General features: G+C 50.1%; 1 protein-coding gene across 1 annotated transcript in view; it reads left to right on the top strand.

Moving 5' to 3' along the window:
- Positions 1 to 18,901, top strand: part of FCGBP (Fc gamma binding protein) — a 49,855-nt gene extending 30,954 nt beyond the window's left edge. Inside the window, exons 11-20 of the mRNA XM_066242108.1 lie at positions 1,045 to 1,385; positions 4,659 to 5,232; positions 5,568 to 6,184; positions 6,574 to 7,117; positions 8,391 to 8,962; positions 9,175 to 9,748; positions 10,762 to 10,961; positions 16,056 to 16,439; positions 18,369 to 18,640; positions 18,744 to 18,901. Of these exons, the coding sequence (XP_066098205.1) occupies positions 1,045 to 1,385; positions 4,659 to 5,232; positions 5,568 to 6,184; positions 6,574 to 7,117; positions 8,391 to 8,962; positions 9,175 to 9,748; positions 10,762 to 10,961; positions 16,056 to 16,439; positions 18,369 to 18,640; positions 18,744 to 18,753 (4,088 nt within the window). The 3' untranslated portion in view covers positions 18,754 to 18,901. The remainder of the gene's footprint in view (positions 1 to 1,044; positions 1,386 to 4,658; positions 5,233 to 5,567; positions 6,185 to 6,573; positions 7,118 to 8,390; positions 8,963 to 9,174; positions 9,749 to 10,761; positions 10,962 to 16,055; positions 16,440 to 18,368; positions 18,641 to 18,743) is intronic.
- The last annotated feature ends 3,533 nt before the right edge of the window (positions 18,902 to 22,434 follow it).

The raw sequence follows: 22,434 nt of genomic DNA, 5'->3' as shown, positions 1-22,434 counted from the left end.
TGGCAAGCAGGAAAAACCCCACTGCTGAGTGGGTGTTCCACATGCTGCTGGTCCCCTAGGCCAGCAGAAGCCAAGGAGAGCAGAGCTGGCTGGAAGCAGGAGAAGTCCCTTCCTCCTGCTGGGACCCTCCAGTGCCCTCTACTGACAAAGCCTAACTCTATCAGTGGATTTGGAGTTAAGAGGCAATATATTGAAAGTTGGCACATGGGGGAGAGGAGGAAGTTTTAAGGCTGGGTCTTGGACATCGGGGTTCTGAAAACTGGGTCACAAATATAGTGTCCCTAGAGACAGAGTCTTGGACAAAGAGACCTTCAGAGGTAGGGCCTCAGAAATGAGACCCCCAAGGCTAGTCTCAGACGCAGCAACCCCAGGGAGACAGAGTCTTGCACAGAAGGATCCCCAGGTCATAAGACTTAGATATGGAGACCACAGGGTTAGGGTCTCAAGTGTTGGGACATCTGAGGTTAGGTCATCACCAGAAAGTTCCTCCAATACCTTGGTCTTGGGCACAAAGACTTCCAGGACCTGGGCCTCAGATGTGGTTGCCCCCCAGGGGCTGGCATGGAGAACCTGGGCCCAGGTCTTAAACACAGAGAACCCTAAGGCTGTGTGTGCCCTCACTGACACACTCAGGGCTGGCATCCCAGACGGGAACCTCTGGGGCTGTGGTCTCAAACCTGGGGCACCTGGGGCTAAGACCTCAAGCAAGGGGATCCCAGGGCCTGGGTTCAGATATAGGGACCCTAGAGCCTAGGTCTTGAATGCAAGTCTCTTGGGGCCTGAGTTTCAGAGAGAAAACTGCAGGGCATGGGTCTCAGATGTTGGGACCATTGACAGGGTCTTGAACACAGTCTACCACTGAACCTGAGTTTCAGACAGGGCCCAGTCTCAGAAACAGCAAACTAAGGTATGAGGATTCTGGAATTTTCTCTCACCTGTGGTGGCCCTCAGAGTCAGTATCTCTGCACAGATGGGGACAGATGCCAGGGAGCAGCCAGCCTCACGCTAGGAAATCCCTCAAGGTCCTCTCTTCTCTGCCCTCAGAACAACCGTGCTCTGGTGTGACGTGTCGGCCTCAGGAGACATGCCAAGAGAAGGATGGCCAGGGTGTGTGCGTGCCCAATTATAAGGCCACATGCTGGCTGTGGGGTGATCCCCACTACCACTCCTTCGATGGCTGGAGCTTTGACTTCCAGGGCACCTGTAACTACGTGCTGGCAACAACCAACTGCCCAGAGGTCAATACCCAGGGCCTGACACCCTTCACCATCACCACCAAGAATGAGAACCGGGGCAACCCTGCTGTGTCCTTTGTGAGGCTTGTCACTGTGACTGCCTTCAACGTCAACATCTCCATCCACAAAGGCGAGGTTGGCAAAGTCCGGGTAAGTCCCACAGGATGGTCCCCTGAGCCCCACATTGGGTCGGAGGGGGCCTGCCAATCACAGTAGGAGCTCAGCACCATCTCTCTTCACTTGGGCCTGAAACAAAATGGTAGAAAGCAACAACAATTACAGCAAAAACGTTAGCTCTCTGCTGAGAATTGAATGAGCTCATCTGCCTGACTGGTGATGGCTCCATCCACTGCAACACTGAGGTCCCAGGTTCAGGGCCCTGAAGTTACAGCCTTGAGTGCAGACTCATACGGCTTGAGCGTGGGCTCACCAGCTTGAGTGCGGGGTTGCTGGTTTGAGTGGGCTCATAGACATGATCCCATGGTCACTGGCTTGAGCTCAAGGGTTGCTGGCTTGAGCCCAGAGTCATTGGCTTGAGGAAGGGGCCAAGCTGGAGCACCCCAGTCAAGGCACATAGGAGAAGCAATCAATTAACAACTAAAAGTGCACAGCTGTGAGTTGATGCTTCTCATCTCTCTCCGTTCCTGCCAGTCTGTCTATCTCTCAAAAAAAGAGCTCATCCCTTTGCAAAGGGCTTTAACATAGGACCTCAGCATTTTGCCTTTTAGAGAACTGGGTTTAAATACAGGCTCTCTATATGATCTGTGTATATTGGGCAAGTGATTAGTTGGTCAGACTCAGATTCCTCATCATTTTTTTTCTACGGTGAGAGGAGGGGAGATAATGAGGCAGACTCCCACATGTGCCCTGACCGGGATCCATCCAGCAACCCCATCCGAGGCTCATGATCAAGTACTGAGCTATTTTTAGCACCTGAGGCTGATATGCTCAGGCCAACCGAGCTATCCTCAGCACCCAGGGCCATACTTGAACCAATCAAGCCACTGGCTGCGGGAGGGGAAGAGGGAGAGAAGGGGAGAATGAGGGGGAGAAAAGCAGATGGACACTTCTCCTGTGTGCCCTGACCATACATTGGGCCAACGCTCTATCCACTGAGCCACCAGCCAGGGCCTCAGATTCCTCATCTTAAGAACGGGAATCAGACCTGACCTGTGGTGGCACAGTGGATAAAGCGACGACCTGGAATGCTGAGGTTGCCGGTTCAAAACCCTGGGCTTGCCTGGTCAAGGCACATATGGGAGTTGATGCTTCCTGCTCCTCCCTCCCCCTTCTCTCTCTCTCTCTCTCTCACTCACTCACTCTCTCTTCTCTCTAAAAATTAATTAAAAAAAGAAAAAATTAAAAAAAAAAAAAAAGAATGGGAATCAACCTGACCTGCAGTGGCACAGTGGGTAAAAGCATTGACCTGGAACACTGAGGTCGCTGGTTCGAAACCCTGAGCTTTTCTGGTCAAGGCACATATGGGAGTTGATGCTTTCTGCTCCTCCCTCCCTTCTCTCTCTGTCTCTGTCTCTCTCTGTCTCCTCTCTCTAAAATGAATAAATAAAATCTAAAAATAAATAAATAAATAAAAATAATTTAAAAAAAAAAAAAGAATGGGAATCAGCCTGGCCAGGCGGTGGCGCAGTAGATAGAGTGCTGGACTGGGATGCGGAGGACCCAGGTTCGAGACCCCGAAGTCGCCAGCTTGAGTGCGGCTCATCTGGCTTGAGCAAAGCTCACCAGCTTGGTCTGCTGTAGCCCCACGGTCAAGGCACATATGAGAAAGCAATCAATGAACAACTAAGGTATCACAACGAAAAACTAATGATTGATGCTTCTCATCTCTCTCCATTCCTGTCTGTCTGTCCCTATCTATCTCTGACTCTCTCTCTGTAAAAACAAAAGGGGGGGGATCAACATGACTGGTGGTGGCACAGTGAATAGAGCATCAACCTGTTATGCTGAGGTCCCAGGTTCAAAACCCCAAGGTTGCTGATTTGATCATAGGCTCACCAGCTAGAGTGTGGGGTCTCTGGCTTGAATGTGGGATCATTAACATGATCCCAAGGTCACTGGCTTGAAGCCCAAGGTTGCTAGTTTGAGCCCAAGGTGGCTGGCTTGACTGAGCAAGGGGTTGCTGGCTCAGCTGTACCCCCCTGGTCAAGGCACGTATGAGAAGCAATCAATGAACAACTAAAGTGACACAACTACAGGTTGATGCTTCTCATTTCTCTCCTTTCCTGACTCTCTCCATATCTCTCTCTCTCTCTCTCTCTCTCTCTCTCTCTCTCTCTCTCTCACACACACACACACACACACACACACACACAGAATGGGGATCACAGCAGGCCCTGACCCACAGTGAGGTGGTACACATCAAGTGCTCAGCTGAGAGTCGGATCCAGGGAAGCCACCATGAATATCTGTGAGCAAACAGATGAGAGGCCTAGAGACTTTGATATAGAGCAGTGGTAGTCAGCCTGGTCCCTACAGCCTACTAGTGGGCGTTCCAGCTTTCATGGTAGGCAGTAGCAGAGCAACCAAAATATAAATAAAAAGATAGATTTAACTATAGTAAGTTGTTTTATAAAGATATATTCTGCCAAACTTAGCGAAAATCTGATAAGTAATCACTTACCAAATCACTTGGTAAGTAATTATTGTTATATGCTTTAACTTGCTGTAACTCTGCTTTATAAATTTTGTAAAGTTACTTCCCTACTTTATAAGTCACCATTACTGTGGAACCTGTGGGTGGTTAGAAAATTTTACTACTAACAGAGATACAAAAGTGGTCAGTAGGTATAAAAAGGTTGACTACCCCTGATATAGAGCAACATTCAGAGAACTAGAGAGAGAGATGGGCTACCCATTATTCCCAGGATAATGGAGATGCAGATTAATTGTAACTCACAGGGGGAGAATGAGGTGTGGAACAGGGAAGGCACTCAATAAATGATGGTGAGTGGAAGAGATGTCCAGACACACAGAGGTGCCCATGAAGAGGGAGGGAGCAAGTGGGTGAGAGACCCAGAGAAAGACCCAGATATGAGCCCATATAAAGAGAGACCCAAAGAAAGTACACACACACACACACACACACACACAAAGGGAGACAGAAATTCAGAGAATGAGAAATATAGAAAGATAGATCTAGATGTAGAGAGGGAGAGAAAGGGAGTGAGGTGGAAATCAAGTGAGAGATGCAGAAAAAGAAGCAAAGGTAGGCTTCATTCCCCAGGGCCTGGACTACAGCAGATGTCCATAATGTTTGTCAAATGACTATATAGCCATCAGTTGTGAGGAAGGCCTTGGCAGCTTCCAACCATGGCAGGCCGAGTAAAGAAGGCAGAGGCCAGAAGAGCTGGGCCTCCACATCTCGAGTGACCTCTCTTTGCCTCCCAATCCTCCTTCCCCCAGGTGAATGGTGTGATGACAGCATTGCCCATCTCTGTGGCTGGTGGGCAGCTTTCAGTGACTCACGGCACATCAAAAGCGATCCTGGCAGCTGACTTTGGGCTGCAAGTCACCTATGATTGGAATTGGAAAGTAGAGGTGACGCTGCCCAGTAGTTATCATGATGCCGTGTGCGGGCTCTGTGGGAACATGGACCGCAACCCTAGCAATGACCAAGCCTTCCCTAATGGCACACTGGCTCCCTCAATACCCATCTGGGGTGGCAGCTGGCGAGCTCCAGGCTGGGATCCACTGTGCTGGGATGAATGTCAGGGGTCCTGCCCAACATGCCCTGAGGATCAGCTGGAGGGGTACAAGGGCCCCGGTTTCTGTGGACCCCTGGCTGCTGGTACAGGAGGCCCCTTTGCTGCCTGCCATGCACATGTGGCGCCTGATAGCTTCTTCAAGGGCTGTGTTCTGGATGTCTGCCTGGGCGGTGGGGCCCACGACATACTTTGCCAGGCTCTGGCTTCCTATGCTGCTGCCTGCCAGGCCGCTGGCATTGTCATCAAGGACTGGAGAACACAGGCCGGCTGTGGTGAGTGTTGGGGTGAACCAAGCAGGACTTGGGGGTAGAGATCCTGTCTCAGCAGGACTTGTTTGATTTCATTCCAGCCCTTCTGGATCTTTTGCTTTTTTCTACATCTCTATTTTTGTCTTGGTGCTTATCTCTGTGTCTCCCTATGATTATCTCCCTGTCTTTCATTCTTTCTCTCCTGTATCTGGGTCTTTCTCTCTCTCTGTTTCTTGCTGTCTCTCTCAGTGTATCAGTCCCACTTTATCTCTACCTCAGTCTCCTTCCACCCTATCCTCAGATCCCACCCTCTGACATTATTCTCTCTCTTTCCCTCCCACTCTTCCATCCACCTGCAGAGATCTCCTGCCCCAACAACAGCCACTATGAGCTCTGTGGCCCACCCTGCCCTGCCAGCTGCCCATCCCCTGCGCCCCCCACGACTCCAGCCTCATGTGAGGGCCCCTGCACAGAAGGCTGCCAGTGTGACTCCGGCTTTGTGTTGAGCGTAGACCGCTGTGTTCCTCTGGAAGGCGGCTGTGGCTGCTGGGCCAACAACACCTACCACGAGGCAGGCAGCGAGTTTTGGGCTGATAACACCTGCTCCCAGAAGTGCCACTGCGGGCCTGGGGGTGGCTCGCTGGTCTGCAAGCCTGCCAAGTGTGGGCTAGGTGAGGTATGTGCCCTGCTGCCATCAGGCCAGTATGGTTGTCATCCGGTCAGTACCGCTGAGTGTCAGGCCTGGGGTGACCCCCATTACATCACCCTGGACGGGCACCGATTCGACTTCCAAGGTACCTGTGAGTACCTGTTGAGTGCGCCCTGCCATGCACCACCCGCGGGGGTTGAAAACTTCACCGTCACTGTAGCAAATGAGCACCGGGGCAGCCAGGCCGTCAGCTACACCCGCAGCGTCACCCTGCACATCTACAGCCTCAACCTGACCCTCAGTGCCCGCTGGCCCCGACAGCTGCAGGTGAGGAGGGGTCTGTGGACCAAATAGGAGCATATGCCAGCCCTGGAGTTGCCTGGGAATTAGTGTCCTGCCATTTCTAATTACCTTCCACAGGTTAGCGGCAGCATGATGGAGGGGTTCAGAGCATAGGCCTTGTATCCATATGGCTTGGAGCAGTGGCTTCCCCGCCTCTGAGCGTTCGTTTACTCCTCTGTAAAATGGGTCTAAGAAAAGTACCTGCTTCACAGGAGCCAGTGACACAGTATTTAAAGATTATTACTAAAGGAAGGGAGATCACTTGCTCAGGGTTCCAACGCCTTCCCCAGCCCACCCACCCAGTAGGCAGGAGAGAAAGGATTCGAGCCTGTGTGCCGGCCACTCACTACGCCCGCCCCACCCCACGCCCACAGGTGGATCACAGGCTCGTGGCGCTGCCCTTCCAATTGGACTCGCGCCTGCGCGTGTACCTGAGCGGCCCGGATGTGGTGGTGACCGCAGCCAATGGGCTCTCGCTGGCTTTCGACGGGAACAGCAACGTGCGCCTGCGCGTGCCGGCGGCGTACGCGGGCGCCCTTTGTGGCCTGTGTGGGAACTACAACCGGAACCCCTCCGACGACCTGCAGGCGGTGGGCGGGAATCCTGGTGGCTGGCAGGTGGGCGGCGCCGCAGGCTGCGGGGAATGTGTGCCCGGGCCGTGCCCCGCTCCTTGCACTCCCGAGCAGCAGGAACCATTCGGTGGCCCCGACGCCTGCGGCGTGATCTCGGCCCCTGACGGCCCGCTGGCACCCTGCCACCGCCTCTTGCCGCCCGAGCAGTACTTCCAGGCCTGCTTGCTGGACGCCTGCCAGGCTCAAGGCCATCCCGGAGGCCTCTGTCCTGCCATAGCTGCCTATGTCGCAGCTTGCCAGGCTGCTGGGGCCCAGATCGGCGAGTGGAGACGGCCGGACTTCTGTCGTGAGTACTCCATGCACGGACCATATAGTGGGGGGTCTCCCTGCCTCCTCCGTCACCGGGCTCTAAGACATGAACCTTCTCCAATGTGGGGCTGAGACACTACCCTGCCGCCCCTGAGCAAGATATCTCCTGTCAAAGAAACACCTTGGCATTCTCACACTAAATACACCAGGTCACATACTGCAGTGGGAGAGACTGATGGACCCGGTCAGAAACCCTGGGTCCAGTAGATTCTCAGGGAGCATGTGCTCAGATATCCTAGCCAGATTAAGTGGGTTGGCTAACCCTGTCAGAGCCACACAATGGGATACACCTGATCAAGTAGATTCTCTCAGGCACCCCTGGTCAGAGAGACCTAGAAAGTCACAACTGGCTAGATGCCCCTGGACTGTTTTAGATACTGAAATACACAGGAATTGGTCCAATGACAGGGACTCTGGTTGAAACACTTGGGTAGATTTACACTGAGACACTGGACCGATACACCCAGGTAGAATCATGACCTTAACATAGCCCTAGGCAGATATATACAGATTCACATGGATTTATACCCCAAGATACATCTGGCCCCACACCCCAGTTAGGTTCACACCCTCAATACCTACAGCTGGTTTAGACCTGCACATCTTAGCCAGATATACATGGTGAAATTGGTCAGGTTGACACACAACCTGGTCAGAGATACCTGGCTCCAGAGCCCCACACTGAATTCCTCGGTTCAATGTGCTGGGTGTGGCACCCCACTCAGATCCCTGGACAGATTCACTCATGAAATATGCTCAGGCAGGCCCTGGCCGGTTGGCTCAGTGGTAGAGCGTCGGCCTGGCGTGCAGGAGTCCCGGGTTCGATTTCCGGCCAGGGCAGGAGAAGTGCCTATCTGCTTCTCCACCCCTCCCTCTCTCCTTCCTCTCTGTCTCTCTCTTCCCCTCCCGCAGCCAAGGCTCCATTGGAGCAAAGTTGGCCCGGACGCTGAGGATGGCCCTATGGCCTCTGCCTCAGGGGCTAGAGTGGCTCTGGTTGCAACAGAGCAACACCCCAGATGGGCAGAGCATCGCCCCTGGTGGGTATGCCAGGTAGATCCCGATTGGACGCATGCGGGAGTCTGTCTGACTGCCTCCCTGTTTCCAACTTCAGAAAAAATTTAAAAAAAATTTTTAAAAAAGAAAAGAAAAGAAAGAAATATGCTCAGGCAGAGCATATAGACCCATGTGGACAGGTTGCCCCACCCTGCACCTCCTGGCTCATTCCTCTCATTCCCCTCTTGTCCCCACAGCCTTCCAGTGCCCTGCCCACAGCCACTACAAGCTCTGTGGTGACTCCTGCCCAGTAAGCTGCCCCAGCCTCTCAGTGCCCGAGGGCTGTGAACCAGCCTGCCGTGAGGGCTGCATCTGTGATGCTGGTTTTGTGCTCAGTGGTGACACCTGCGTGCCTGTGGACCAGTGTGGCTGCCTCCACGAGGGCCGCTACTACCCCCTGGGCGAGGCCTTCTACCCAGGCCCTGAGTGCGAGCGGCGCTGTGAGTGTGGGCCCAGAGGCCAAGTCAGCTGCCAGGAAGGTGAAGCCTGCCAGCCCAATGAAGAGTGCCGGATACAAGACGGTGTCCAGGCTTGCTACCCTAAAGGCTGTGGCCACTGCCTGGTCAATGGCGGCGTCCACTACATTACTCTTGATGGACGTGTCTATGATCTGCATGGTTCCTGCTCCTATGTCTTGGCCAAAGTCTGCCACCCACAGCCTGGGGACGAGGACTTTGCCATTGTGCTTGAGAATGATGCAGCAGGAGATCCCCAACGCCTGATGGTTACTGTGGCTGGCCAGGTTGTAAGCCTGGCTCAGGGCCCACATGTAAGTGGACATGGCCTTGCCCTGGGGGTCTGAAAGGGACATGACCCTGCCCTGGGAAGTCTGTGGGGGACATGGCCCACCCTAGGAGTCTGAAAGGGACACGGTGCTACCCCAGAGGGACTGAGAGGAACACAGCTCTACCCTGAGAGTCTAAGGAGACTGCCTTATCTGTGGTTCTCTGAGTCCCTGATCCCCCTGACCCTTCCACACAGGTCACTGTTGACGGTGAGGTTGTGGCCCTGCCTGTGGCTGTGGGCCATGTGCAAGTGACTGCTGAGGGCCAGAACATGGTTCTGCAGACGACCAAGGGGCTGCGGCTTCTCTTTGATGGTGCTGCCCACATCCTCATGTCCATCCCCGGCCCCTTCCGTGGCCGGGTCTGTGGCCTCTGTGGGAACTTCAATGGCAACTGGAGTGACGACTTTGTCCTGCCCAGTGGCACTGTGGCCCCCAGTGTGGATTCCTTTGGAGCTGCATGGCGGGCACCTGGCTCCTCCCAGGGCTGTGGCGAGGGCTTTGGGCCCCAAGGCTGGCCTGTGTGCTCAGCAGAGGAGACAGCTCCATATGAGAGCATCAAGGCCTGCGGAAAGCTTAAGGACCCCCAGGGTCCCTTTGTGGCCTGCCATGCATTGCTGAGCCCCTCTGAGCACTTCCGCCAGTGCGTGTTTGACCTGTGCGCCCACAAGGGCAACGTCACCTTCCTCTGCCGTAGCCTGGCTGCCTACACAGCGGTCTGCCAGGCGGCTGGCAAGGCCGTGAAGCCCTGGAGGACAGACAACTTCTGCCGTGAGTGCTCTGAGTACCCCCAGGGGACTCCAGGCCAAGATCTGGGATGCCCCCTCAGCTGCTCCCACTTCGGTCTGCTTCTTAGAAGCAGTCCTCCCTGTTAAGGCCCCCACTGCCGCGTTTCCCACTGCACACCCTGCTGGCCCACTCGCTGACTGGCCCTTCTCAGACTCCTTTCAGGGTCTCACTCCAAAACCTCAGACGCAGTTCTTCCTTAGGGCTCCTCCTGGACCCTTTCCAAGGTGACCTCGGAGGGTGGGTTGGCAGGTGTTTAGTTCACACGATGCATGAGTCTGTGACTCACCCAGACCCCACTGGATGGAAACATATCCCCTCTCATCTCCCAAGATAAGACTGCAGTCCTCTTAGGACCCCAGGACTCTGCCTCTTAGATTCCCCCAGTCAGGGATATCTGTTTCCTTCAAACCACCAGGGCAAGCCTGTGTCCCCTCCCACTCTCTAGGACAGCAGTGGCCCCTCATGCCCCTAGGGCAGGGCCCTGTCTTCATTCTCCTCGGGGAAGGACCTACTTTCAGGGTCATTATCCACCTACATGGCCAGTGCTGTGCTTGGACACTGTCTCTAGCCCTGACCTCTCTCCTTACTGTTTGCCTCAGGGGTCCAATGGTCTCCTGGACACTTCTCCATGGGTGTCCTTCGGGTCCTTCACATCATACCTGCCATGCTCCCTATGAGATCAGCATTTTGTCTGAAACTTAATCCTCTTCTTCCTTGATCCTCCATCTCATCTCAGGCAGCCATACGATGTACTAGTTGCTCAGCCAGAAGCCCAGGGCCCCATCCTTAATGCTTTCCCTGGGTCCTTGGTTCCTGTTTTGCCCCATCCTGGCCCTGACCACTCCGTCCTTCCCCAGTGCATCCCTAACCACTGAGCCAGCACTGCTCATCCCACAGATCGCAGCTCCAGAGCAGGGCCTGAGGCTGTCTTCATCTCTTGTGTCCTCAGGACTGGGTGCACAGGTGTGACCCCACCCTTCATTCTCTCTCTGCAGCGCTCCAGTGCCCAGCTCACAGCCACTACTCCATCTGCATGCATTCCTGCCAGGGCTCCTGTGCAGCTCTCTCTGGCCTTACGGGCTGCACCTCCCGCTGCTTTGAGGGCTGTGAGTGTGATGACCGCTTCCTGCTTTCCGAGGGCATCTGCATCCCTGTCCAGGACTGTGGCTGTACCCATGATGGCCGGTACTTGCCGGTGAGCCGGGCCATGATGTAGGCAGAGAGGGTGGAAGGGCTTGAGGGAGACACAGAGCTTCTGTGCCGACCCCTTCAAGGATGGAGACAGATGAACCACCAGGATTTCCTAGCTGTATGACTCAGTGCTGGTGATGTCCCTGTATTAGTTTCCTACGGCTGGTATGACAAATGACCATAATGTTGGAGGCTTAAAACAAGAGAAATTTGGCCCTGGTTAGGTAGCTCAGTTGATTAGAGCATTATCCCGATGTGCTAAGGTTGCAGATTCAATCCCTGGTCAATGCACAGACAAGAATCAACCAATGAACACATAAATAGGTCAAACAACAAATTGATGTTTCTCCCTCTCTCCATCTCTCCCTCCTTCTCTCTCTCTCTCTCTAAAAACACAAAAAAAAACATGCCTGACCAGTGGTGGCACAGTAAATGGAGCATTGACCTGGGGTGCTGAGGTCCCAGGTTCAAAATCCTGAGGTCACTGGCTTGCATAGGGCCACTGTCTTGAGCATGGGATCATCGACATGATCCCAGGTCACTGGCTTGAGCCCAAGGTTGCTGGTTTGAGCAAGGAGTCACTGGCTCAGCTAGAGCCCCCTGGTCAAGGTACATATGAGAAGCAAACAATGAACAACTAAAGTGACGCAACTACGAGTTGATGCTTCTCATTTCTCTGCCTTCCTCTCTCTCTCACACACACTAAAATAAAAGAGCGAGAACCAGAAATTAGATCATTTCCTGCAGAGGCTATAGAAGAGAATCAAATCTATTCCTTACCTCTCCCAGCTTTTGGTGGCTGCTTGCATTCTTTGATTTCTGGTCATATCACTGCCGTTTCTGCTTCTGTGTCAAAGTCCCCCTCCTCTTCTATGTGTGACACAAAATCTCTGTTTGTCTCCCTCTTAGAAGGATACACATGATTGCATTCAAGTCCCAGCCAGATAATCCAGAGTAGTCTCTCCATCTCAAAATCCTTAATTTAATCATGTCTGCAAACACCTTTTCCCATATAAGGTAACATTTACAGGTTCCAGGCATTAGAACTGTATATCTTTGTGGGGCTGTTATTCACCTACTACAGTCCCCTCCTTGAGCCTCATCTGTAAAATGGAGTTTATCGTCATCTTTGCGCCATAGGTGTCTGAGGATTGGGCCTGATTGCGCATGAAGAGCACCCACAAGGCATTCATTGGGTCTTGCCCTCCATGCTCAGTAAAATTTACAACAGCACAGTAGGTAATCCAGCTAACAACAGTTCAGTAATGTCAGCTGAAAGTGAATTTATTTTTGTTACAGTTGATTTATTAATACTATTCCTGGGTTTTTGTTTTTTGTTTTTTTTATTTATTTATTTTACAGAGTCAGAGAGAGGGATAGACAGGGACAGACAGACAGGAACGAAGAGATGAGAAGCATCAATCATTAGTTTTTCGTTGCGCGTTTGCAACGCCTTAGTTGTTCATTGATTGCTTTCTCATATGTGCCTTGACCACGGGCCTTCAACAGACCGAGTAACCCCTTGCTCGAGCCAGCGACCTTGGGCTCAAGCCGGTGAACTTTTGCTCAAACCAGATGAGCCCACACTCAAGCTGGCGACCTCAGGGTCTCGAACCTGGGTCTCCCACATCCCAGTCCAATGCTATACCCACTGCGCCACCGCTTGGTCAGGCAATACTATTCATGTTTTTGAGCTCTTACTGTTATCAGACAGCTTCCACGCCAGGGACTGGCCCTGCCTCAGCATGGTCCAGAACCTTTTGTGTGTCAGGTGACCTCCAGGTTCTTGACTCCTGCAGGAAAAAATTTAAGATGCAAGTCCAGGTAAAGTGAGTTTATTAAAACTTAGGACAGCAAGGCAAAAGAAGGGCCCTTGGAGACAGGGTCAGGAAGTAAGCCCAAGACAAGCTGTTACTGCCCATTGCTCCTTGGTTGCAAGTCTTGTTGGAACCCTTAGAGCTTAGGAGAAAGAAAGTAAAAGTACAGGCCTGAGGACAGGGTTTTGGGCATGCTCAAAGGAAAGTGTGACCTTGTGGTGAGTGGTTTTATATATTTTCTACAGGTGGGAATTTTAGGGGAGACTATTCATTAGATTTCTGGTGTGTGATTTAACACACTGATATATTAAAATGAGCATACAGTGGGGTCTGGGGTCACTTTCTGGTCAGTTTTACCTCTGTCTTGAATTACTCTGGATCTACCTGGGGTTTACAATCTACCTCCCTGACTATGGTGATCTAACCCATTTGTTCTTGGGCACCACCAGTTAGGGAGAATAGGGTCTTGTGATTTATTAGCTGGCTATTAATTGCTCAGCTGTTCTGGCCATTTGTTCAACCATTTGTCTCAGTTTCCTTATTCCACTTGCCAGAGGATTTTTCTTTGTATCTTACTAACCCGCCTCATTACTATGTACCAAGTTTGTTACAGGTGTAATTCATTTAACAATCACAACAATCCAATGAGGCAGATACCATTGTTATTTTCCCCATTTTATGGATGAAAAAAATGCAATAAGAAGTCAGCCCAAGGCTATCTATTAGCAAGTGGTGATGCTGGGTTGCACACTCAGCAACTGGGGCTCACCCTGTGAATTACTAGACATCCTACTTCTTCAAAAGCATAATTATTGAATAAAAGAAAGGTGGGCCTGACCAGGTGGTGGCGCCATGGATAGAGCGTCAAACTGGGATGCCGAGGACCCAGGTTCGAGACCCCGAGGTCGCTAGCTTGAGCACGGGCTTATCCGGTTTGAGCACAGCTCACCAGCTTGGACCCAAGGTTGCTGGCTCGAGCAAGGGGTTACTCGGTCTGCTGAAGGCCCGCAGTCAAGGCACATATGAGAAAGCAATCAATGAACAACTAAGGTGTAGCAACGAAAAACTGATGATTGATGCTTCTCATCTCTCTCCGTTCCTGTCTGTCTGTCCCTATCTATCCCTCTCTCTGACTCTGTCTTTGTAAAAAAAAAAAAAAAAGGGGGTGGGTTACCACATCAATCCTCATTCATCCCAGTGTTACTATTGGCAGAAGGTCGGCTAAGAGGGTCTAGAAGTACAGGACTTCTGGAGGAGATGCCAAACTTCTACTTCTTCCTTCAGATCTCACCACCTACAAGAAGCCCTCCTTGATCCCTTAGACTGGATTAAGTAGCTCTGGACTCCCAGAGGTCCTTGTCCTTTTCTATCCCACTCTGCCTGTGCTAAAAGTCTTCTTGGATGTGTGAGTCTGGGCGGGAGATACAAATGTGGGAATCATCAGTATAGAGATGTTGTTTTATTTCATTTACTCGTTTCTTTCAAAGTTTTCAAACTGAAGAAAAATTGCATGAATAGTACATAGACCTCAACTATTGGCATTTTGCCACGTGTGCTTTATATCATCCTCTCTATATAAATATATATATTTAAAATTATATAATATTTAAAAAATATATATAATTATATATATATATAATTTTTTCTGAACCATTTGAGAATATGTTGCAGACACAGTGCCCCTTTACCTTTAAATACTTTAGCATGAGTTTTCTAAGAATAGGAAATTCATTTAATATGACCACAGTACAGTTCAAAATCGGGGACCTAACACTGATTTCACCAGTTGTCCCCATAATGCCCCCTGTAACAATCACCCACCCCCTAGGATCAGGCTCCAATTGAGGATCAAACACTTATAGTTTTCATGAGACTTGATGAGATCACCAGATAATAAATGCAGATAGAAAAAAAAGTCTAAGGGCTGAGCCCTGGGCAAGGACGCTTTGAGGATTTGGGAGGAACGTGATAATGCAGTGAAGAGCAGCTGGTTAGGTAGGGGAAACAAAACAGGACAAAGTTGTTTCCTGAATTGGGTTTCCAGGGCCCTGTGTTGTGGGCTGTGGGTGCCAGGACTCGGAGATGTCTCCTGACCACCTCTACCTGTGTCTGTTAACTTTTGCTGGGTTACAAACTACCACAGAACTTTTTTTTTTTTTTTTACAGGGACAGAGAGAGAGTCAGAGAGAGGGATAGATAGGGACAGACAGGAACAGAGAGACGAGAAGCATCAATCATCAGTTTTTCGTTGTGACACCTTAGTTTATTGATTGCTTTCTCATATGTGCCTTGACCACAGGCCTTCAGCAGACCGAGTAACTCCTTGCTCGAGCCAGTGACCTTGGGTCCAAGCTGGTGAGCTTTTAGCTCAAGCCAGATGAGCCTGTGCTCAAGCTGGTGACCTCAGGGTCTTGAACCTGGGTTCTCCGCATGCCAGTTTGACGCTCTATCCACTGCGCCACTACCTGGTCAGGCACTCCCACAGAACTTACTGGCTTAAAACAATTATTTAATTCACAATTCTGCAACCCTGCAGTTAGGGCAGGGCTCACCTGAGTTGTTCTTTTGTTGTCCTCTGGGCTCTTTCACAGATCTGTAGTACCCGAGTGGGTCAGCTGGTGGCTGGTTAGAGTGAGGGATTGTTGTCTCCCTTACATGGGGGTCTCTTGTCCTCTGGCTGGCCCATGCTTGTTCTCATGGTGGCTGGGAAAGAGAGAGGGAGAAGCTGTAATGTCTTTCGTGGTCTAGGCTTGAACCTGGCACAGCACTGCTTCTGCTGCGTTGTGCTATCCAAAGCATAGTCTTAAGGCCAACCCAGATCCATGGGAGAGGGGAAACTTAACTCCATTTCTTTTCTTTTTCTTATTTTTTCAAGTGACAGGAGGGGAGATAGACCAACTCCCACTTGCACACTGACCAGGGATCCACCTGGCAACCCCCATCTGGGGCTGATGCTCAAATCAACTGAGCTATCCTCAGTGCCTGGGACCAACGCACAAACCAGTCGAGCCACTGGCTGCAAGAGGGGAAGAAAGAGAGAAGGGGGAGAGGGAAGAGAAGCAGATGGTTGCTTCTCATGTGTGCCCTGACATTGATTGAACCCAGGATTTCTGCATACCGGGCCAATGCTGTATCTACTGAACCAACCAGCCAGGGCCATTAACTCCATTTCTTAATGGGAGTTGTTGCAAAGTGATCTGTACGGATCCAGAGGGTTGAAGGATTGTGACCACTGTTGCAATCCATCACACCACTGTAACCTGTCCCCTTTCTGTGCACAGGTGAACTCTTCCCTGGTGAGTACAGATTGCAGTGAGCGCTGTTCCTGTTCCTCAAACACCGGCCTGACGTGCCAGGCAACTGGCTGCCCTCTCGGCCGCATATGTGAGGTCGAGGCTGGCATCCGGGACTGCTGGGTCCCCGCCGGTGTCTGTTCCCTCTCTATGGACACCAATCTCACCACCTTCGATGGGGCCCACAGCATCATCAGCACTCCTGGCATCTATGAGATCTCTTTCCGCTGCCCAGGAATACAGAAGACCATCCCCTGGTACCGTGTGCTCGCTGATGTCCACTCCTGCCATGGCAAAGATGAAGTTGTGAGCCAGGCTCACATCTTCTTCCAGGGTGGGCTGGTGACTGTGACCCCACACAAGGGCGTATGGGTAAGCCTGGGCACAGGGGCATGTGTCCCTTGGGCTTTATCTTCCTGTTTCAGTGTCCCTCTATTCCTGGCTGCCTGTCTTTCTAACTATCTGGTTTTTTTATCCAGTTCTCTGCACTTTGGTCTCTGTTTGTATTTGTCTCAGTATTTCAAACTATTCCCTCTGTTCTGGCTGAGTTCCTGAGGAGCAAAAACACACTCAAGTAACTTACTAGTTTTGATATTTGTATTAATGAAGACTCTTGTTTGCAGGTTACAGAAAACCAAATTCAAATTTTCTTGAGCAAAATGAATTCATTGGCCTATCTTACTAGAAAATCCAGGGAAGGAGCCTCAGGAATAGCTGGCTCCAGGTGTCCTGGCTGTATCGTCTGGATTTGTACCTTCATCTTTTCGACTTGGTGTTTTCCAAATCAGCTCTATTCTCTGTGACTCCCTATAATATTCCCATGACACAGAAACTATTCTCCTCATTTTACACAGAGGGGAAACTAGGGTTCAAGAAGGTGAAGTCATTTATTCCAGTCACTCAGAGAATGCCTGAGAGATCCAGTCTTTAACTTACCAGCACCCATGTTCTTAACCACTTAGATGGGAATGGGATGCCAGTAGTAACTGTGTGGGTACAAGGGACCAAGGTGGATTCCAAGTACAGTGCTCAGCAGGAACTTCCTCTGGACACTATCAATTATAAGCCACTTGATCCTTCCCTCAACTGCCCTTCTGCTTTCTCTTAGGGACCCCTCAGGCCTATTGTTTGCATCATGACGCCATTCTAGCCCCAGTGCCATCTTCATTCTTCTCCTTGACTTCCTGTCACTTACATCTTCTTTTTATTTGCCAAACACTATCACCCCAAATCCACATTTCTGAGAGACAGAATCTGTTTGACCTAACTGAGGGCTGATGCTGACTCCTAGTCGCATCATTCATGTCTCACGGGATAGAGCCCAAGACCCAAACACAGACGTCAGGCCATGCTAAAGTTCCCAGATGAGCATGTCTCTATTTCCATGACCTGCTTATTGATTGCAGCGACTCAGATAACAAAGCATTTAGAAAACAACTTTTCTTACAAACAAGGTTCTCTAGGGACTCTAACTTTAGAAGGATTTTAACAGTGGTTGGCAAACTCATTAGTCAACAGAGCCAAATATCAACAGTACAACAATTTCTTTTGAGAGCCAAATTTTTTAAACTTAAACTATGTAGATAGGTACATTCCTACACTTGATCTTAGCCAAAAGGCCGAGAAGGGACAGGTATATTCCTTATCAAGGTAGTGCCCGCACGTGGTATTTTGTGGAAGAGCCACACTCAAGGGGCCAAAGAGCCGCATGTGGCTCGCAAGCTGTAGTTTGCTGACCAGGGGATTAACTCATCAATGTTAACAGATAACATTTACTTAAAGGAAAAAAGTCACAAGTTTACCAAGTTCACTGAGTTCACAGCCTAAGTTAGAGAAACAGTAATTTTTTACATGATCATTATACTTGCTAGGTCATTACTTAGCTTCAGACATCAGCATTAAAAAATATAAGGGATAAGTTGCCTTTGTTAGGGAACCAGTAACTTACAGGACATGCTCAAACTTATTCTGAAAACTAGAACCACACAGATGACACTGGGGCTTGATTGTCCTTTGTCTGTCTGGTACAAAGTACCCCTCACCCCTAGCCTCCCTTGGAATGTTGTATGTGTGCCTATTTATTTATTGATCCATCTCTCCATTCATCCACTCCCTAATCTTCTATCTGTTCGTCCAAATCTCCAACTGTCTTAAGTATCCATCTCTCCATCCTTCCAGGTCTTCCTCCTTTCAGCATCTGCCTCTCTGCTTTTGCTTCTTGAACTTATCTTGCTTGGGGTCTTCATCCTGGTAACACCCCAGCTCTTCTGTGGCTCTAGGCTCACTTCTGTGCCCCACCAGGTGAATGGTCTCCGAGTGGATCTCCCAGCTGAGGTGTTACCACATGTGTCCGTGAGGCGGAATCCTGATGGCTCTGTGCTAGTCCACCAGAAGGCAGGCATTCGGGTACAGCTGGGCGCCAATGGGCAGCTGACCGTGATGGTCGGCAGTGAACATGCTGGGAGGCTGTGTGGTGCCTGCGGAAACTTTGACGGGGACCAGACAAATGATGGGCATGACTCCGAGGGGAATATAACACTGGAGCACTGGAGAGCACAGGACTTCTCCCCATGGTGAGGATGTAGTTTTGAGGCCAGGGCACCTGGGTCCTCATGGGATGGCAGTGGGATGGGTTCTCAGTCAGAAGAGGAAGTGCTAAGTTTCTGTCTCTTGCAGTCATGACTGATCGGTCATCCACCAGAAATGAGGACTTCAGGACCTGATCCTTCTGGAGGTTGCAACAATTGAAGGATGCACTGTGTTACTGTGTGTCCCTTGCCTGCTCCCCCCCACCCCACCCCCACTGACAGCATTAAATAAATACCTTAAGCTAAGCTGCATGCCATTGTGTCTTATCCTTGACTTTCCTGCCTGCACAGTAGGGGACAGATGCCTGGGGAATCTGGCACATGATGAAACTATTATATTTTTTTTAATTTATTTATTTATTTTATTTATTCATTTTAGAGAGGAGAGAGAAAGGGAGAGAGAGAGACAGAGAGGGAGAGAGAGAGGAGAGAGAGACAGAGAGAGAAGGTGGGGAGGAGCTGGAAGCATCAACTCCCATATGTGCCTTGACCAGGCAAGCCCAGGGTTTCGAACCGGCGACCTCAGCATTTCCAGGTTGACGCTTTATCCACTGCGCCACCACAGGTCAGGCCTATTTTTATTTATTTTTGAGAGAGAGAGAAGCAGGGAGATAGACAGGAACACCAGTCTGCTCCTGTATGTGCCCTGACCTGGGAATTGAACTGGCAACCTCTGCACTCCGGGACAGCACTCCAACTAACCAAGCTATCTGGCCAGGGCTTAATTTTTTACTTTTAGAAAGAGAAGGGAGAAATAGGGGAGGGGAAAGGGAAACATTGTTGTTCCACTCAGTCATGAATTTTTTGGTTGTTTCCCATGTGCGCCCTGGCTAGGGATCGAACCTGCAACTGTGTTGTTTCAGTTGACACTCTTACCCCACTGATCTAACTGGTCAGGGCATGAAGAATATTTATTAGGGGGTGAGAGGATGGATGGATGGCAGCATAGATGGGGGGATTTTGAGAGAGATGGAAGGGGAAGATGGGGAAATGTATGATTAGAAAAATAGGTGGAGCCTGACCAGGCATTGGCACAGTGAATAGAGCATCAACCTGGGATGCCAAGGACCCAGGTTTGAAATCAGAAGGTTGCAGGCTTGAGTGCAGGCTCACCAGCTTGAGCGTGGAATCACTGGCTTAAGCATAGGAGCATAGACATGACCTCATGGTTGCTGGCTTGAGCTTAAGGGTTGCTGGATTGAGCAAAAGGTCACTGGCTCAGCTGGAGCCACCACCACCCCCAGTCAAGGCACATATGAGAAAGCAATCAATGAACAACTAACGTGCCACATCTGTGAGTTGATGCTTCTCATCTCTCTCCCTTCCTGTCTCTCTCTTTCTCCCTCTAAAGAAGAAGAATAAATAGGTGGATAAAAAGATGAATGACTGGATAGGGGCAGGAATGGAAAATGGAGAGATTGGTAGATTCTAGCCTTATCATTTGTAGCTCTAGCAAGTTAATTTCTGTTACTCAGTTACCTCACATGTCCATTCAGGCTTCTGTAACAAAATAACATTGAATGGGTGGCTTATAAACAATAGAAATTGATTTCTCCCAGTTCTGGAGGTTGGGAAGTCCAAAATCAAGGCACCAGCAGATTCGGTATCTATCTGGTGAGAGCCTATTTCCTGGTTCATACATGGCTGTCTTCTCATGTATCCTTACATGGCAAAAGGGCAAGGGAATTCTCTGGGGCCTCTCATTTATTTTTTTAAAGATTTTTATTTATTGATTTCAGAAAGAGGAGAGAGAAAAGGGATGGGGCAGGAGCAGAAGGTATCAACTTGTAGTAGTTGCTTGTCTTATGTGCCTTGACCGGGCAAGCAGGGGGTTTCAAACTGGGACCTCAGCATTCCAGGTCAATGCTTTATCCTCTGCGCCACAGGTCAGGCTCTGGGGCCTCTTTTATAAAGGCACTAATCTCATTCATGAAGATGCCACCCGAATGACCTCCCAAAGGCCTTATTTTCAAATATTTCATTGGGGATTAGGTTCCAACATAAGAATTTTGAATTGTTCCCAGAGTATATTGCTTGTGGGTCCTCTCAGTGGACAGGAGTGGGAAATACATACATAAATACAATTCCAGGCCTGACCAGGTGGTGGCGCAGTGGATAGAACATCAGACTGGGATGTGGAAGGACCCAGGTTCAAGACCTCGAGGTCGCCAGCTTGAGCGCGGGCTCCTCTGGTCTGAGCAAAAGCTCACCAGCTTGGACCCAGGGTCACTGGCTCGAGCAAGGGGTTACTCTGTCTGCTGAAGGCCCGTGGTCAAGGCACATATGAGAAAGCAATCAATGAACAACTAAGGTGTCACAACGAAAAACTGATGATTGATGCTTCTCATCTCTCTTCGTTCCTGTCTGTTCCTGTCTATCCCTCTCTCTGACTCTCTCTCTGCCCCTGATAAATAAATAAATAAATAAATAAATAAATAAATAAAAATAAATACAATTCCAGGAGTTTTTTTTTTGTGTGTGTGTGTATTTTTCTGAAGCTGGAAACGGGGAGAGACAGACAGACAGAATCCCGCATGCGCCCGACCGGGATCCACCCAGCACTGGTGGGTGATGCTCTGCCCACCAGGGGGCGATGCTCTGCCCCTCCGGGGCGTCACTCTACCGCGACCAGAGCCACTCTAGTGCCTGGGGCAGAGGCCAAGGAGCCATCCCCAGCACCCGGGCCATCTTTGCTCCTATGGAGCCTCGCTGCGGGAGGGGAAGAGAGAGACAGAGAGGAAGGATGGGGAGGGGGTGGAGAAGCAAATGGGTGCTTCTCCTGTGTGCCCTGGCCAGGAATCGAACCCGGGTCCCCCGCACGCCAGGCCGACGCTCTACCACTGAGCCAACCGGCCAGGGCCTTATTCCAGGAGTTCTTGCTGATACCTGATACCTCCAGTTCTAGCCCAATACTGCAGTGTATTGGCTTTTCCCCTTTCATATTTGTTCCTCCTTCTACAACAGTCAGAAAGCGGGCTCTCAACATTATTGACTATTTCATCTTTTACTCAATCCTCCAATACACAGAGTATTTCAAAATTGCTAATCCATGCCACTGTGAAAAGCCTCTTAGGTAGAGTTCAGTATTTGTCTGCAGTTCTTTTCACGTTTAGACTAAGGGTATATATCAAAGTTCTGTGTTCAAAAGTTACTTCTTTTTCCCCCTTCAGTGTGGTTTGTTATTAATTTGAAATATGATTTGATAATTTATAAACACAGAGCTACTTCATTTGAGATTATTCTTTTTTTCATAGCTTGTTTTAGTTTCTTAAAAAAGTAAAATTTCAAAAAAAAAGAAATTTTGAAGAGATACAGTCTGTCAACAGCATCATATCCTCCCTCCCAAACCTGTTCCCACCCTTTGCATGATTCTCTAATTCAGTGCATAACACTACTCAATCTGGCAGCCAGAAAATGGGGAATTAGTCTTGATTTCTCCCTTGCTCTCCATTCAGTTCATCAACAAATCCTGTTGGATTACATCAAAACATACCTGGAATCTGTCTGCCTTTCTCATCATATCCACTTTCACCACCTGGTGCAGCCAGCACCCTGTGTTCCATTCTCACAGCCATAGGAGAGCGAGTCAAGGCACCAAGAGGCCAGAATGATCAAAGGAGCATCTATCTGATTTAGAAATCACCAACAATTATAATAGGAGCAGCTTGAGTGGCAGTGAGCCTGGAGCTAAAATAATCATATGAGTGACCTGGGAGTTGACAGAGCTAGCAACAAGAATGGGAGATGGTGCTATAGTATAAGCTTCAAAGTTAGGGGCT

This window comes from Saccopteryx bilineata, chromosome 9 (genome assembly GCF_036850765.1).
Source record: "Saccopteryx bilineata isolate mSacBil1 chromosome 9, mSacBil1_pri_phased_curated, whole genome shotgun sequence".
NCBI lineage: Eukaryota > Metazoa > Chordata > Mammalia > Chiroptera > Emballonuridae > Saccopteryx > Saccopteryx bilineata.
This window is presented reverse-complemented; position numbering and strand designations above follow the sequence as displayed.